The sequence below is a fragment of the Zalophus californianus genome, chromosome 11 (assembly GCF_009762305.2).
Source record: "Zalophus californianus isolate mZalCal1 chromosome 11, mZalCal1.pri.v2, whole genome shotgun sequence".
NCBI classification, from domain to species: domain Eukaryota; kingdom Metazoa; phylum Chordata; class Mammalia; order Carnivora; family Otariidae; genus Zalophus; species Zalophus californianus.
Genome location: NC_045605.1, coordinates 8,865,940 through 8,883,797, shown reverse-complemented (window position 1 = coordinate 8,883,797; position 17,858 = coordinate 8,865,940). Strand labels below are relative to the sequence as shown.

At 41.2% G+C, this 17,858-nt stretch overlaps 1 protein-coding gene across 5 annotated transcripts in view; it reads left to right on the top strand.

The window, feature by feature from the left end:
• ALG9 (ALG9 alpha-1,2-mannosyltransferase) overlaps nucleotides 1-17,858 on the top strand; it is an 89,351-nt gene that overhangs the window by 58,502 nt on the left and 12,991 nt on the right. For all 5 annotated transcript variants that reach the window (XM_027580663.2, XM_027580664.2, XM_027580666.2 and 2 more), the window contains one exon: nucleotides 7,430-7,560. In XM_027580663.2, coding sequence (XP_027436464.1) covers nucleotides 7,430-7,560 — 131 coding nt within the window. The remainder of the gene's footprint in view (nucleotides 1-7,429; nucleotides 7,561-17,858) is intronic.

Genomic DNA, 17,858 nt, shown 5'->3' with positions numbered 1-17,858 from the left:
CCACCATCTCCAGGAAATTTTTTCAACCTGCAGCCCCCAGTGATTTCTTCCTCTCTGAACTGATTGTTCTTATAATACTTACTTTTTGTATTTTATATGTGTTAATGTCATTTCCTGACCTCAATTATAAGTTTAGTAATGGGGACCTGTCCACAAGAATTTTGTATACTCTAGTTTAGAATTCACCAAATAGGTACTTAATAAAGGCTTAAATGATGCCCAGAAGATTCATTTTAGTGTCATTTAGTGGATGCTACTAATTCATTGCTGATGGAGAATTGTGAGTAGTTAATATTGTAACCCTCTTGTGTCTTACATGTTGGGCATAGCTTGAATTGACAGTAAACACTGATCTCCAGTTAAAAACAACAATTCATTTTAATGGGCCCTAATGCTTCAGGGTTCTTTCCTGTCAGTCAGGTTCTCACATTTCATGGACTTAGTCAAGGATTCCTTCTAATGTTACAGCGATTTGTGTAGTCCTTTATAGTTTACAGGTTTTATTCAAATGAATCCTCTCATTTAATCCTCATTATAACTCTCTGAGGTAAATAGTATTATTCTTATTTTACAGAAGAAATTGAAGTATAAAAAACATAAGTGAGTATGGGTCACTCATCTAGTTTGTGGTGGAGCCCAGACCTGAATCTAGGCCTCTGACAGAGAGTTCCTCTTCTAATTGTTTAAATAAATTTTTTTTCTAGCTTTACCAAGATAAAATTGACACATAACATTGTGTAAGTTTAAGGTATACAACATGGTGATTTGATGAATGTGTATATTATACAGTGATTACCACAGTTGGGTGAGTTAGCACATCTGTCACCTCACATAACAAGAAGTTACCCTTTTTTTAATGTTGAGAACATTTAAGATCTGCTCTCTTAGATTTCAAATGTACAACACTGTATTGGTTTTTTTTTTTTTTTAGAGAGAGAGTGAGCCTGGCGGGGTGGGGGGAGAGGGAGAAAATCTCAAGCAGACTCCCTGCTGAGTGTGGAGCCCAACACAGGGCTCAATCTCACAACCCTGAGCCGAAATCAAGAGTCGGATGCTTAACCAACTGAGCCACCCAGGTGCCCCTACAACACCATATTGTTAACGATGGTTATTATGCTGTACTTGAGCTCCTCCAAACTTAGTCATCCTGTAACTGAAATTTGTTTAACCTCTCTCCACTTCCCCCAGCCCCTGGTAACGACCATTACACCTGTTTCTGTGAGTTCAACTTTTTTAGATTCCACATTAAGAGAGATCATATACTATTTGTCTTTCTCTGTTGAACTTCACTTAGCATAATGCCCTCAAGATTAACCTATGTTGTCACACATAGCAGGGTTTCCTTCTCTTTTTTTCCTTCTTTTATTTATTTTTTTCTTTTAAATTTTTATTGTTATGTTAATCACCATACATTACATCATTAGTTTTTTGTTTTTTTTATTTTTTTATTTGAGAGAGAGAGAATGAGAGATAGAGAGCACGAGAGGGAGGAGGGTCAGAGGGAGAAGCAGACTCCCCGCTGAGCAGGGAGCCCGATGCGGGACTCGATCCCGGGACTCCAGGATCATGACCTGAGCCGAAGGCAGTCGCCCAACCAACTGAGCCACCCAGGCGCCCCACATCATTAGTTTTTGATGTAGTGTTCCATGATTCATTGTTTGTGCATAACACCCAGTGCTCCACGCAGAACGTGCCCTCTTTAATACCCATCACCAGGCTAACCCAGCCTCCCACCCCCTCCCCTCTAGAACCCTCAGTTTGTTTTTCAGAGTCCATTGTCTCTCGTGGGTTTCCTTCTTTTTTAGGGCTGAATAGTATCCGTGCGCGCGCGCGCGTGTGCGTGCGTGCGTGTGCGCACGTGCATGTGCGTGTGTTACATACATATCACATTTCATGCATTGATGGACACTTAAGTTGTTTCCCTGTCTTAGCTATTGTGAATAATGCTGTGATGAACATAGGAGTGTAGATGTCTCTTCAAGATAGTTCACTTCCTTCAGATATATGCTCAAAAGTGGGATTGCTGGATCATATGGTAATTCTCTTTTTAAGTTTTTGAGGAAACTCCTTATTGTTTTCCATAATGGCTGTACCAGTTTACATTCCCACTAACAGTACACAAGGATTCTTTTTTCTCCACATCCTGGCCAATACTTATCGCTTGTCTTTTTGATATAGCCATTTTAACAGATATGAGGTGAGGTGGTATGTCATTATGTTTTGATTTGCTTTTCCCTAATGATTGGTGACATTGAGCACCTTTTCATGTACCTGTTGGCCATTTGTATATCTTTTTTGGAAAAGTGTCTATTCAGGTCTTTGGCCCATTTAAAATCAGATAATTTGGTTTTGTACTATTGAGTTGTATGAGTTCCTTATATGTTTTGGGTGTTAACTCCTTATCAGTTACATGGTTTGCAAGTATTTTTTTTTTCCATTCCATAAGTTGCCTTTTTATTTTGTTGATTGTTGGGGCTCCTTTTCTCTAAATATCTTATTTCTTCTCTAAAAAAGAACCTGCCCTTGGGGCGCCTGGGTGGCTCAGTCGGTTAAGCGTCTGCCTTCAGCTCAGGTCATGATCCCAGGGTCTTGGGATTGAGCCCTAGTTTGGGCTCCCTGCTCAACGGGAGTATGTTTCTCGCTCTCCTTCTGCCTCTCCCCCCAGCTTGTGCATGCTCTCTCCCTCTCTCTCTCTAAGATTTTAAGTAAAATCTTAAAAAAAGAAGAACCACCTGACCTTGGTCATACCTAACCATTTTCTGCTGGGAGCCTTTGTCCTTGTGTGTTTTAGTTGTTCATTAACTGCTTCCTGGGAAAAAAAATTCAGCTGCTTCCCAAAAAGGATGAAGAGGTTACATGTTTTTTAATGGACTGTTAATTCAATTAATATGATTTTGCCATGGTATCTTTCTAAAAACATCAAATGGAATTTGCATATGGATAGTGTGATGAATGGAGCCAAAAGCTAACTGGTTTAGTTGGGTATTAGTTACTACCCAGATTTGTGGGAGACTGTGTATCCAGAACCAAATCTAGATAATCAGACCTGTAGTATGCCTGGCCAGAAAAGGCCAGGCAGAAGTCAAGTACTGAAATGTCATATGGAGGCCACCTAACCGAAGGAGGTCTTGGCATGAGACCGTGGGAGTCTCTGCCCCTGGCTGCTTCTATTTGACTACAGAGGCATGGTGCTTGCAAAGCTTTTAAAAACTTGTTTCATGTTTTTAAAATCCTTGGGAGCTACAGAGTGGGTGTTGAGACCAGAAAGTCTGCTTCCTGAAGTGTTTATGCGAAGAATCATTTTTAGAGTTATGTGGAATGGAATTGGGTCTGACGTCAATTCCCAGTGTGCCTTCTCTCCCCTGGAGGAATAGCCCATATGTAGAGACAGATGTGAGACTCTTTTACATATAAATAACGCTAGGAGAGAATGGGAACAGTACTGTGAATTAGAGGTGGGGGGAAGGACAGAGTTTACTGCAGGCTAGAAATGAACAAGTTGTTCTTAAAGGCACTTTTTAAAACCTTCAGTTGTGTATAACCCATAAGCTTAAATGTGCACAAAACACAAGTGTACAGTAATCAACAATATTAGAGCCAAGTACCTGTGTAAGCATCACCAAGGTCATATACTACAGCATCACTCCCACCCAGAACTCCTGCAGCAACTCCTTTTGATCACTACTTATTCCCCCCTTCAGGGCAACTCAACTGACTTTTTATGGTAATAATTTACCTGCTTTTCTCTTCAGATTTACCGCTTTTATATGCATTCCCAAACGATTTAAATGAGTTTTGAGTGTTTTAGAACTTTCATATACATGGAATCATACTGTATTTTTGGGGCACCTTGATCTTTTCCCTCAACACTGTGTCAGTAATAATCGCATATGTTGTGGTATATAGCTGTAGTTCGTTCTCTTTTGTTACTGTGTAGTATATCCTTGTGTGACTACACCACAGTGTATTATTTACTGTTGATGGATGTTTGCTTGTTTCCAGTCTGGGCCAACTGCAAATAAAGCATTGAACATTCTTGAATTGTCTTTTGGTGCGTGTATTTCTGTTGGATATATATTAGCTTGCACCACAGTGAAATTACCAATTTTGTGGATTAAACAGTGAAATATTAATTATTTCATATTGTTCAGTCTAAAACCTGGGGGTACAAATGTTGGATCATAGCAAATGTATATGTTCAGTTTTTGTAGATTGTGTGAAATAATTTTCTAAAAATCTTGTACCAATCTAATCTCTCAGCAATGAATAGAGTTGCTCTACATTCTGGCCAACACTTGGTATTGTAAGTTTTCATTGTGATTTTGTTTGCATTTCCTTGATTACTAATGAGGTTGAACACTTGTTCATTTGTTTTTGGCCATTTAGATTTCTTCTTATGAAGGACCTGTTAAAGTCATTGCCCATTTTTCTATTGGGTGGTCTGTCTTTGTCTTGCTGACTAGAAGGTATTATTTATATATTCTAGATATGAATCCTTGATGGTTAAATGTGTTACATATTTCTTCTGCCATTCTGTGGATCGTCTCTTCACTCTCATAAGGGTGTCTTTGATGAATAGATATTTTAATGTAGTCAAATTTATCCTTTTTTTGTAGTTAATACTTTTTGTGTCTTGTCTAAAAAGACTTCTGTAAGATCTTCTCCAATGTTATCTTTCAAGAGCTTTGTAATTTTGCCTTTTTCATGTACTTCTGTAATCCATCTGAAGTTGGTTTTTGTGAGTGGAGTGAGGTTGAGGTCTAATTTTTCCCTCAGTGGATACGCAGTTGTTTCAGCACCAGTCAGTGAAGAGCCCATCCTTTCCCCACTGACCTGAGGTGTCACTCTGTCATGAATCAGGGTCCATGTTGCCTGCATCCATTCTAGGTTCTATTCTCTTCATCAGTCTCTCAGTCTGTTTCTGCACTAAACACCTCTTGTCTTAATTACTCTAAATTTATACCAAGTAAGCCCACCACCTTGCTTTTCTTTCCTAATGGTGCTTTGGCTGTCCTTGTACGTTTCCATATACATTTTGGAATTAGCTTATCAAGTTTCATAAAAAAAGTCTGATGGGATTTTTGAGATTGCATTTACTATATTGATCAATTTATTTAGGCTTTACATCTTTATAACAGTGATTGATTAGGAATAAGGTTTATCTCTCCATTTAATACTATATTGTCAAAAATTTTTTTGAGATTAAAATTCATTTTAACAAATTCCTGTGATAAAATTTACCACTTTAACCATTTTGAGGATACAATTCAGTGGCATTAAACGTATTCACAGTGGTATATAATCATCTCCACTCTATCTCTAGACCTTTTTAATCATCTCAAACTGAAGGTTGGTACTCATTAGATAGTTTTTTAATCCATTCTTCCACGATGGACTTTGGGGTTATTTTTACCTTTTGTCTGTTGTGAATAATGCCACTGTGAACATTGGGATATAAATATCTGTTTTGAGTCACTGCTTTCAATTCTTTTGGGTACATACCTAGAAATGGAGTTGCTGGATCTTAGGGTAAGCAATGATTTTAAAGTGCACTATTCAGTGGTGTTTACATTCATACTGTTGTGAGGCCATAACCACCATCTAATTTCAGAACATTTTCATCCTCCCCCACCCCTCACCCCAGGAAAACCCCATACCCATTAAGCAAGTCACTTCTCCAGTCCTTAGCAACCACTAATCTGCTTTCTGTCTCAGTGGAATTGTCTGTTGTGGACATTTCATGGAAATGGAGTCACACCACATGTGGTCTTTTGTGGCTGGCTTCTTTCACTTGGCATCATGTTTCCAAGGTTCATCCATGTTATGCAATGTATCCTTTTTAAGATTGAATAATATTTCATTGCATGTATTTACCACATTTTAATTATATGAATATAGCACATTATAAATTGATCAGTTGACAGACATTTGTCAATAAAATTCCATAATTTTTTATAGAGGACTTTCCCATATTTTTGTTAGATTTATTCCAAGGCATACATTTTCAAATTCTCATGAATTATATTTTTATAATATAATTTGAAAATACATAATTTAAAAACATTTTCTTTCTTGTCTATTGTTCTATAGGAATATATGACATTGATTTTTACATCCTATAAATCTAAAGTTTGATAAACTCTCTGAATTCCAAAAATTTATTAGGTAACCAGATTTTATATATACCAATCATATCATTGTGATGAATGAGTTTTGTTATCTCTTTCCATTTCTTCTGTCATTTCTTTCTCTTACCTTACCCTGCTGACTGGAATCTCTAGTACAGTATTGAATAGAGTAGTGATAAGTCTTGACTGATTCCTGATCCCAAGGGAAAAACTTTCAAACCCTTTACTTTAATATGAGATTTGCTGTAGATCTATTCATGTTTCTAATGGCCTTTATCTTAGCTGATAGCTGGCATTCTAGGAGGACTCTTTATTGGTTTTATTTTGTAAAAAACATTTCGTTGAGCTCCTGAGAGCACTTTCCCTCTGATTCAGTCATTTGGGGCAGTCTTGATATGACTTTTGAAGTCACACTGACTTGAGTCCAGATCTGGCTCTGTCATATACTTGTGATTTTGGTTAGAAATACAAATTTTTTTAGTTGGAAAGGAACTATTTAACAACAGTAGCAGCCTTCAGATTTTGTAGCATGTTCCATTGAATTAATCAATTTTGTGAGAAGCACAGTACTGATATAGTTTTAAATGAAATGTATTAATATCCTTTTATAATTAGCTATGGTGCTCTGATGTATCCATGTTGTAGGCAACTGGATGACTACAGTTTTGCTAATAGTTGCTATAGATTTTTTGTAACCTTCTCCACTCTCACAGTTCTGATATCTCAGTTTTACTGATCTTTTGCTGCAATGGCAGTTCCCATGTCTCTGTCAGTTCTGTTGAATTGTTGAAGGAGATGATGATCCGTGATAGTGCTGTACCACTTCTGAGGTGTAGTAGGGTGACCTCACATGGCTCTATCCGCAGAGATGGGGCTTCCTCACACATTAGCATGTGTTTAGGTGATGCCCTTTTAATCTCTGAGATAAGAGGTGGTAGATTGGAAGGGAATGATAGCGGAAGAAGAGAGTTTTTTTTAGTAGGTTGTGGACTCATGCTAGCTTCAGAAGTATCTGTGAGGCCAGAGGAACTTAATACTCAAACTAGGGTCAGAACTCCCAAAGCTTGCATATATATTTGGCTAGGTGGGTGCATGTCTCACCCCTGCAACCAGGAGCCTAAATAATTCCCCAGAACCCAACACTCTTACCTGAAGGGAAAGAGCACAGGTAATATTGTCCAAGGACTTGGAGGTTTGTGTTTCTGAAACCCTGTGGGAATTTTTAGGATTGTAATTGATGTTCCTTATCCTGAAAAGACCTTTGCAGTTACTAATGAAGGGTTGGCCTTTCCGCATTGCAGATTGACATCAGTAAATGCCATTATTTAGTGGATTTGGACACCACGAGAGAAACACCCCGGGAGCCGAAATATTCATCAAATAGAGAAGAATGGATCAGCTTGGCCTACAGACCATTCCTTGATGCTTCTAGGTATGTGGCTAGAGATGTACTAGGACTAGTAAGGGTGAAAATTAGAATCTTGATTGAATAACTTCCAGTCCTGGGCTGACTGTAATAGCCATCATTTCCTTTTATTTTTATTTGGGCCCAAACACATCTTCTATTCTTGTCCAGTTTCCTGAGAAATCTAAAAGAGTGCTCTCTTTTTCTAGGCACTGAGTGCAAAGTTTACTCAGGTATCATCCAAATAAAAGAATCTAACTAAAACAGATCCACTGAAGACAATGCAAATAAATGTGTGACATGGATTACTTCTGGCAATCAACTTCAGTTGTCTTACTGAGAGTATTATAACACTGTTGGGAAGATTGACTATGTCCTTTAAAGAGCTAGAAGTTCATATCCATTATTTTTAGGATCAAGCCTCAGTCAAGGAAGGGACAGGCCTTACTCGATCTTAAATAGAGGGACCAAAGAGACCGGGGCTTGTCTGGCTCTTCAGAAGGGCCTAAGAACTGATGACAAGAGAGGAGTTAGGACGTTCAGGTGAAGGAGTAATGGGGTTGAGTTGGAGGAGTCAGGTGGTTTGTGGGTAGAGGTCCAGGGAGGCCTGGTGGGCAGAGTCCAGGCAGAAAGCAAAAGGTAGAGGACCAGGTCCTGAGAGGCAGGTCTGGGACTCAGAAACAGGGAAGATGTTTTTAGGAGGAGGGAGTGCTCAGAAGCTGCTGATAAAGTTGAATAAAGTTGCCCATAAAAAATAAAGTCCAATTGGGTTAGGCGGCCGATAAAAGCAATTTTGGTGGAGTGGTAGGGGCATGGTGACTTGGGAGATGAGGGGCATGAGAGCAAAAGTAGAACTGGAGATGGCGAACATAGAGAAGTCTTCTGAAAAGTTCTGCTCTGAAGGGAAGCAGAGAAACGGCCATCGCTGGTCGTGGGTACTGTAGGGTAAGGGATGATGAGAGAAGATTTTATCCTTTAAATCTTTTTAAAATTATGTTAGTATATATACAATATGCATGTATGTGTGTGTATATATATTTATATATATATATAAACATAGAATTTGCCATTTTAGGGGTGCCTGGGTGGCTCAGTCTGTTGAGCGTCTGCCTTTGGCTTGGGTCGTGATCCCAGGGTCCTGGGATTGAGCCCCATGTTGGGCTCCCTGCTCAACGGGGAGTCTGCTTCTCTCTCTCCTGCTCCCCCTGCTTGTGTGCTCTCTCTCTCTCTCAAATAAATTAAATCTTAAAAAAAATTGCCATTTTAACTATTTTAAGTGTACAATTCAGTGGCATTAATTTTATTTACACTGTTGTGCAATCATTACCGTTATCTTTTTTTAAAAATTGCCATATACGTTTTGTAAGTTTAAAGTGTACACATGTTGGTTTGATACATTCATGATTGCTGTATAATTATGACAGTTGCATCAGCTAACACCTTTATCATGTCACATATTTGTTATTTCTTGTTTCTGTTGAGAATGCCATTATCTTTTATCTATTTCAATAACAATCACGTTTGTATGCTGATGGAAATGATCTCTTAGCTGAAAATTGATCATGTAGGAGAAAGGAAGGAATTGCTGGAGCAGTGCCCTTGGGGTGGGTGGGAGGAAACGTACCTGTAAGTAGAGGAGATGTTTTGAATAGATGGGCGGTAGATAGACCCTCTGTGCAGTGATGAAGAGGTTCTGTATCTGCACTGTCCGGTATTGGAGCCACAAGCTGCATGGAGCTAGTAAGCATTTGAAATGTGACTACTCTGCATGAGGAACTGAATTTTTAATTTTATTTAATCTTAATTTAAATAGCCACACATGCCTGCTAGATAGAGCAGATTAGGAACTGGCAGCAGGCTGGTGTGATAATAGGAGTCTGGAAGTTCTCCTCTGATGGCCTCTGTTTTCTCGGTGAAACAGGAAGTAGGATTATCAGGTGAGAAGGGACTATATGGGGATGAGGTGTTGGAGATTTGAGGAGAGGTAAATAATTGAGGAGAGTAGGAGACAAAAGGAGCTCGAGAAATACAGTATGATTGGAAGACAGGATCAAGAACCCACATGAGTTTTAAGTGGGGCCAGTGTGGTTGCCTTTTTCTTCTCCAGCTGTAGAGATAGCCCCGGTGCTGAATCACAGAACAGGTGAATTTAACCAGAGTTGTTGTTGTTAAATTTTTTAAATAAATTTGTAGAAGTATAATTTACATACCATAAAATCCACCCATTTTAAGTGTACAATTCAATAATTAGTAGTAAATTTACCAAGCTGTATGTATATAAATGGAATTATATAATATGTGAGGTTCTGTATCTGGTTTCATTCACTTTGCATTTTTTGGAGGTTCATTCATGTTATAGCATGTATCAGTCGGTGTTTGTTGTTGAATACTATTCCATTATATGGATATAAGCATTTTGTTTACCTCTTCCCCAGTTGATGGATACTTGGGTTAGTTTTACTTTTTGGCTATTGTGAATAATGCTGCTATGCACATTTATGCACCCATTTGTGTGCACAGGGTTGGGTTTAGGCCAAAAAGTTCAACAAAGCATGAAGGGGGTAAGGGAGTTGAGTTTATGGTGGAGAGTGGTCGTGGCCATACGTTGGGTGAGGAGGGGCGGGGCGCTGAGGGAGTGGAGGGCCATGAGAGGTGGTGGGACGGTGGACTGATACTCACACGTGGTCAGATTGGACCAGTAATAGGAGAGAGCTGGAGGGAGAAGCAGCAGTGATGTTGTGAAGCTCTCTGCATCATGCATGTTCTCAGTTATTGTTACTTGATGTAGTACTTGGGATGGGTCACTATTGGGCCTTCTATTTTGATTGAGAAAACTGTGACAACATGAGATCTGGCCCTGGGAAGATCTCCAGCTGTGAGGGGCCAGCAGATCCCGAGCAACCTTCCTGTTGGCAAAGGGAAACTGAGTGGTTCACAAATACCAGCAGTACACTGGCTACAGAATGAACTCTGTTAATAGCAAATGGGGCAAGGGAGTAATTTTCAGGTGACTTTTTTTCCCCTTGGTTTTGAAGGGTTGAAATGAGAAGGGCCGCCCATCTACCCATTTCCCCTTTTGGTGGCCTCCTAGAACCACAGCTAGTGCACATAAACACAGAGCCTTTGGGACAAGGCAAAGAAGCATGCTTGTATAGTTCCCATGTGAGAATTTGAAATCCCTTGAAGAAAGAGGAGAAGGTGTTGGTCACCTTCCACCTGCCTTGCGGTGAGCAGAGGGTGGCTGGAGAACCTTGTACAGCCACACAGGTGTGGTGGCTCCTCGGTGTTGAGTCCCAGCCATCCTTTCCAGAGACGCTGCTCATTGTGGCCCACTGAGCCTTCTGCTTCCCTAACAAGCTAGATGTTAAGGCCAGAAATAAAGCATAATGGGCTCAAAAATATCTTATCAATAAAAAGATATTTATCAAATATCTTCTACATCTAAGACTTTACACTGTGTGCAGACAAGACTGCTGCCTAGGGGAGTTTATGGTAAACCTGGGGAGAAACCCCACCTTGGGGAGGTGTTATCCAAGCATAGGAGAGATGGGGCAATTCCAAAAAGGCTAGGGTGGGAGAGGCCAAGGAAGATGCCAAGAAGAGGTGACATCTGAGGATTGCATTGGTGATCGTGTAGGAGGTGGGCTGGAAGGAGGGAAAGCTGAAGCATAGAAACAAGTTAGGAGACGATTCTCATTGGCTAGATGAGAGGCAGTGAGGGGGTGAACTCAGCTGCAGAGGAGGGATGGGCTCAGGAGATGCAGGGTGTCAGGAAGATCAGGCCCAAATTTACCCGGAATCCCACGACTTTCACATTGGCCCGTATCTACGTATTTAACATTCTCCTTTGCTGTATCAAAAGTGTCGTGGATTGCTTTCTCTAGCAGGGCTGGTCCCTGAGCAGAAGCTTTTGCAGGTTTGGGCAGAACTTGCTGGAGCGACGGACCCTGAACATACCTCGTCGTGTGTCTTCTTTGTCCTGTCGGTCCCTGCTGCTGCTTCGTTTCCCCTCCGCCCACTCTGCACACCTCTAGTGCAGGGGCAGGGAGGAAGGTGAGGAGAATGCCTGCAGAGGTTTTTCACTTCCCATAAATTTTACTTGTTTCCCATAAATTGGCATGCTTCTCATGACCATATGCTGAGAAAGAAAAAAAAATCTGGTTTAAGAACTGGAAAGGTACAGTTCACTTGAAGGTATACCCAGAAGAGAGCAAGGGGTCAGAAGATGTGACTTGCCGGTTGTTCCTGATTCCAGATTTCCACGCCAGAACAGAGATAATAATATTTTACCTTTTTCATGGGAATGTTGTAAGGATTAAATGAGAGTGGAAATATGAAGGTGTTTTCAAATTCTAAGGCATTGTATAAATGTCAGGCTTTTCAATTAATTAGCAGGCAGCCTAGGGTTCCAAAATTACGCTGAGTTTCTTTCTCTTCCTCAGCATTTCCTAGTATATATATATTGATGTCACTGGAAAACCAGCGGGACCCCACAGCCCAGTCTTGCCACAGCAGTTTATAACTGTCAGCACTGTGACATCTCATGTTGTGGACTTGGGACAGTTAAGCTGGACTGTAGTGTCAGAGGCTGTGCACCTCAGAGATACCACTGAGGTGGTGCACAAAATGCTCTTGGGAGCTTGATCCTGGAATGCTTTCCAGCCATTCACTGGGGTTGTTACATTTCCTCTGTCTTCTTGAGACCGTGGCTTTTGTACTTCAGCACTTTATGTAACAGGGAGAAATGTGGTACCATCTGCACGAGATGGTCACCAATATCTTAGACCCTAGACTGGATGGGGCTGCAGGCCTAATTATTCTCTAGCTCCTCCTGAGGAAAGGAGAAGGTTTTAATAAGCCTGTGACGTGATCTTTTAGAAATAGAAGCCAATTAGTTTCTCAAATGTTTCGGGCCCTAAAACTTGGAGGGTTCACTTTGAGAGATGATTTTTTCTTTATTCCATTATCCATCTCTCCGTCCATCTATCCATCTGACATGCATCCAATCAGCAGATTTTTTTTTTGAGCACTGCCAGGCACTGTGATAGATCTTAGGTATATAGTGATGAATAATACACACAAATTCCTTGTCCTCTTGGACCTTGGCATTAAACAAATAAGCATACAAATCAGTATATAATTACAACCTGCGTTAGGTGCTTTAAAGGAAAAGTACAGGGTGCTGTGAGAGAAGGAGGCACCTGGAGTCTTAGATCTCAGAGCCAGCTGCTTAGGCAGGTTTGAAAATCAGAAGATACTATGTCCTTGTCACAGAGCTGGATTTTTTAAGGGATGTAAAGGAGGTAATTAGACACAGATTTTGCCCTTAAATAACTTACAACTTGTATAGTTACACATACAAAAAATGACTTGAAAATAATAGTAAGACCATAGGAGGTGCCAGGTTGTGTGCTAGAACTTCCAAGAGAGGAGAGATCCGTGGCGGTCAGGGTATACTGAGAAGCTTCCCAAAGGACATGTCTCCTGAGCTGAGGCGTAGAGGGAAAGGATTTGTACTGGTGGTAGAGAGGGCAGAATCGCGTAGATAATTCAAGGAGAAGAAATCATGAGCACAAGTGGAAACATAAAAAGAAGTCCTTTGAGGTGCCTGAGGGTTAGTCAAGAAAAATGTAATTTACCTCTTTCACTGGCTTAGATTGGCTTTTAGGTGGAAGTGATCTGTAAGAGATCATCCAAATCAAAGTGCTTTTGAAAATAAAAGGAGCCCTGCCCTGGGCACATCAAGATGTGTGGTCACCCTGCTTCAGTGTGACCAGAATACAGGGGCTTGCCCCAAAAAGCAGGACGGAGGAATGGAGTATGGATTGTTCCTTTGCTCTGCAGTCCATGTTGACGTGTGGATTTGTCCATAGCTTGCTTATTTGATTTAATTTGCTGACATTCCTTGGTATTGTAGCTTGGGTTGGGTCTCAGCCATCCAAAAGGGAAGCAACCTGGATAGTTTGAAGACCGTACTGGCACGTAAAAATATCCTACTCAGTGCAGACGCAGCTCCAGGGGAAAGCAGCCTAAATGTTATTAGAACAATTATAATCTTTATTAGTCAATAATTATGACTGGTACAAATTTAGCAATTCTGAATATCTGTGAATACGGGAAGAGGCTTGTTTTCTGTTGAAATTGTTGGAAGACAAGCAAGGCCTTTACTGTTGGGCTAGTGGAGCATGACTCCATAAATAGGGCTAAATGTCGTTAGCCCATTTGGGTGAATGGCAACCCAGAAGTCCATTCATTTTTTTTGTTTGTTTTTATTCCCTCATTTTTTTCCCCTTTAAATTTTTTTATTGTTAATCACCATACATTACATCATTAGTTTTTGATGTAGTGTTCCATGATTCATTGTTTGTGCATAACACCCAGTGCTCCACGCAGAATGTGCCCTCTTTAATACACATCACCAGGCTAACCCATCCCCCCACCCCCCTCCCCTCTAGAACCCTCAGTTTGTTTTTCAGAGTCCATCATCTCTCATGGTTCGTCTCCCCCTCCGATTTCCCCTGCTTCATTCTTCCCCTCCTGCTATCTTCTTTTTTTTTTTCTTAACATATGTTTCATTATTTGTTTCAGAGGTACAGATCTGTGATTCAACAGTCTTGCACAATTCACAGTGCTCACCATAGCACATACCCTCCCCAAAGTCTATCACCCAGCCACCCCGTCCCTCCCACCCCACCCCCACTCCAGCAACACTCAGTTTGTTTCCTGAGATTAAGAATTCCTCATATCAATGAGGTCATATGATACATGTCTTTCTCTAATTGACTTATTTCACTCAGCATAACACCCTCCAGTTCCATCCACGTTGTTGCAAATAGCAAGAGCTCATTCCTTTTGATGGCTGCATAATATTCCATTGTGTATGTATATATATATATATATATATATATATACACCACATCTTTATCCATTCATCTGTCGATGGACATCTTGGCTCTTTCCATAGTTTGGCTATTGTGCACATTGCTGCTATAAACATTGGGGTGCACGTACCCGTCTTCGGATCCCTACATTTGTATCTTTGGGGTAAATACCCAGTAGTGCAATTGCTGGGTCATATGGTAGCTCTATTTTCAACTGTTTGAGGAACCTCCGTACTGTTTTCCAGAGGGGTTGCACCAGCTTGCATTCCCACCAACAGTGTAGGAGGGTTCCCCTTTCTCCGCATCCCCGCCAACATCTGTCGTTTCCTGACTTGTTAATTTTAGCCATTCTGACGGGTGTGAGGTGGTATCTCATTGAGGTTTTGATTTGGATTTCCCTGATGCCGAGCGATGTGGAGCACTTTTTCACGTGCCTGTTGGCCATTTGGATGTCTTCTTTGGAAAAATGTCTGTTCATGTCTTCTGCCCATTTCTTGATGGGATTATTTGTTCTTTGGGTGTTGAGTTTGAGAAGTTCTTTATAGATTTTGGATACTAGCCCTTTATCTGATTTGTCATTTGCAAATCTTTTCTCCCATTCTGTCGGTTGTCTTTAAGTCCATTCATTCTTTTCTCATAGGCTGCTTCTCTGTGTGAGAGGCTTAGAGAACCAGAACCCATTAGTCTGAGACAGGACCCAGGCAGAAGATCTTACCCCATCTTCTGGTCTCCCCTTTATACAGCTGACGCCAAAGCCGTGCCTTCCTCTCCCTGGGTTTGCCACGTCTGTGTCTGGTTAATTGTATAAAGCTTTCTCTGACTCCCGGGATATGGGATCTAAACTAGTTAGCAATATCACTTTTTAAAACAGACACATTTGTTACTCTATGGCCGTCTCATATTACATACTTTCTAAAATTGGAGAGGATTTTTTTTCTTTCTTTGAAGCATGATATAATTGCTGCTTGTATAAAATAGCTTGACACGTGGGTGGATGTAATGCCTACTCTGAGGTTTCCCAGAGAGGAGTGGAGGGAGAGTGTTGCAATCAATTGCCAGCTCAGCGGTGGGTTCCTTCCGAAGTGTGGTGAGAATGTGTGGCTGTAGGAGTCTGGTGGGAAATGCCTCTCCAGGACGTTGCAGTTGGCCTCCTGAGCACCAGGGCCTGTTTGTAGCTTCGGAGTCAAGTTGGGAGGTCCTGCCCCTGCTTCACACGGCAGCTCTCTGCCCACGCTTTCCTCCCTTGGTGTAGGTCCCTTTTGTCTGGTTAGCTTTGCTTTCACCTTTAGTTTTTGTATTGTGAGATTTCCTTCTTTCTTATTTTGGACATATTAGCCTCCTCTAACTGAATTGTAGGCTTGCCTGATGAGGGACTTGAGATAATTTGGGCAGAATTTCAAAGCCCTGCAAGTTTATAGTTACAGGTGAAGAGTAGATGCAAGCAAGGGATTCAAAGTTCACACCATCAGCTGGCATGGTAGGAGAGGGACCTTCTCCAGTCAGAGGGCCTCGACAGCAGCAACATCGGGACTGTGCTGACAGCACCTGGCCCCGGTGTTCTTTCAGTGCCCAACACAGGATTCTCGGTGGTCACTGAGCTTTACCTGCCATGGAGATTTTTTTTTTTTTTTTTTTTTTTTTTTTTTTTTTTTACCGATACCATGACTCTTCTTTCACCCTCCAAGAAGAAGTGAATCCAGCAGCTGTGAGGCCTAAAGAGTCTGTGGCACCTGTATCCATTTTGGTCCTGTGTGGTAGTCTGGTTGATGGCAGCCATTGTGTCCCCAGCCCCTAACCCCTGCAGAAGCAGGATTGTTTATTTCTGGAAGAGAAGAGGATCATAGAGAATTGCTGTAAAGGGCAAATTAGTTGGAACCTTTTGTTCTAGTTATTGTGGTGTAACAAATCATCCCAAACTTAGCAATATAAAAGAATAACAATTATTTGTTTTCTCTCATGGTTCTGGAGGTTGACTGGGCTCAGCCAGACAGTTCTTCAGCTGCTCAGAGTTCTTCATGCATTGGCCATCAGATGGTGGTTGGGACTAGAGGCATTGCAAAGGCTTTCTCACATGTCTAGCAGTTGATGCTGGCTGTTGGCCAGAACACCTACACGTGGCTTCACCACATGGCCAATGCTTCCTCACAGTATGGTGGCTAGCTTCCAAGAGCTAGTATCTCAGAAGCTATAAAGTTTTTTCTATGACCGAGCCTTGGAATTCATACAGTGTCTTACTCTTGTCTCATTCTGTTCATTGAAAGCAAGCCACTCGAATAACCCATGTTCAAGGCGAGAGGAATTAGACTTTCCTTATTGACAGGAGGAATGTCAAAGAATTATGGATGTGTTTTAAAACCATCACAGCTCTTTTGATGCCATTCTTCGTCCAAATTGGATACTTTTTGAAATTTTACTTTTTAAAGGAGATTTCTAGCAGAAGAGACATATGGTGCACAAAATAGTCCAGCAGGCTGTTCATCTGCGGCTCTTTGCTACCCAGGTGGAAAGGGAGACTACACCCTATGGCAGTATTTGGTTGCAAGCCAACAGTTTGACATGCTTCAGCTGGTGTTCACATCCTTTGGGTAGAATTAGTTCTCCCTCCTAATCAGTAATTGAAGTGCTCTTGTCTTTTCCCTACACATCAATCATGGTAGTACCTCCACCTCCTTCATCTCTGCCAAGAATACTGAGAAATTGTAAGGAAGAAGAGATCAGAGTGTCTGAACTTTTTTTTTTTTTTAAAGACTTTATTTATTTGAGAGAGAATGCAAGCACAAGCAGCAGAGGGGCAGAGAGAGAAACAGACTTCCTGCTGAGCAGGGAGCCCGACGCGGGGCTCGATCCCAGAACCCTGAGATCATGACCTGAGCCGAAGGCAGACGCCCAACTGACTGAGCCACCCACGCGCTCCAGAGTTTCTGAACTTTTGTAATTCTTTACAGCTCATTATTCTCACTACTTTCTGTTTCTTTATCAGTTCTTCACCTCCCCCCCCTTTTTTTTTAATCTTCTCCCAGTACTTTGCTGAGACCTTTCATCTGGCAGAGCTACCCCGGGCTAGATTTGGCTTCAAAACACATTGGCATTTTGCTCATTGCAGTCTTCAACTGCTTAATCATTGAGATCTGCTGACATTTTAAGAACAAACCTTTTGTTTTTCTGAAACTCAGAGAGTGTGCTTCCCGTTGTTTTGAAATTAGTTCTCTAGAAAGAGGCTATGTACAGACCATCTGTGCTCCAAGTCCATGCTACAGAGACTCTCAGGTTTGAAGAGTATGTACAATCTTTTAGGACTGCCCCTGCTATTAGCTAGCTTAGACCAAGTGGCCGGCATCATCAGAGGTCTTTATTCTAAGCTCCTTGAGAGTTAGAAACCACAATTCTTCTTGAATCTCTGCAACACGTAGCACGTACTAAGGTCTCAGAAAATAGTTGTCAGTT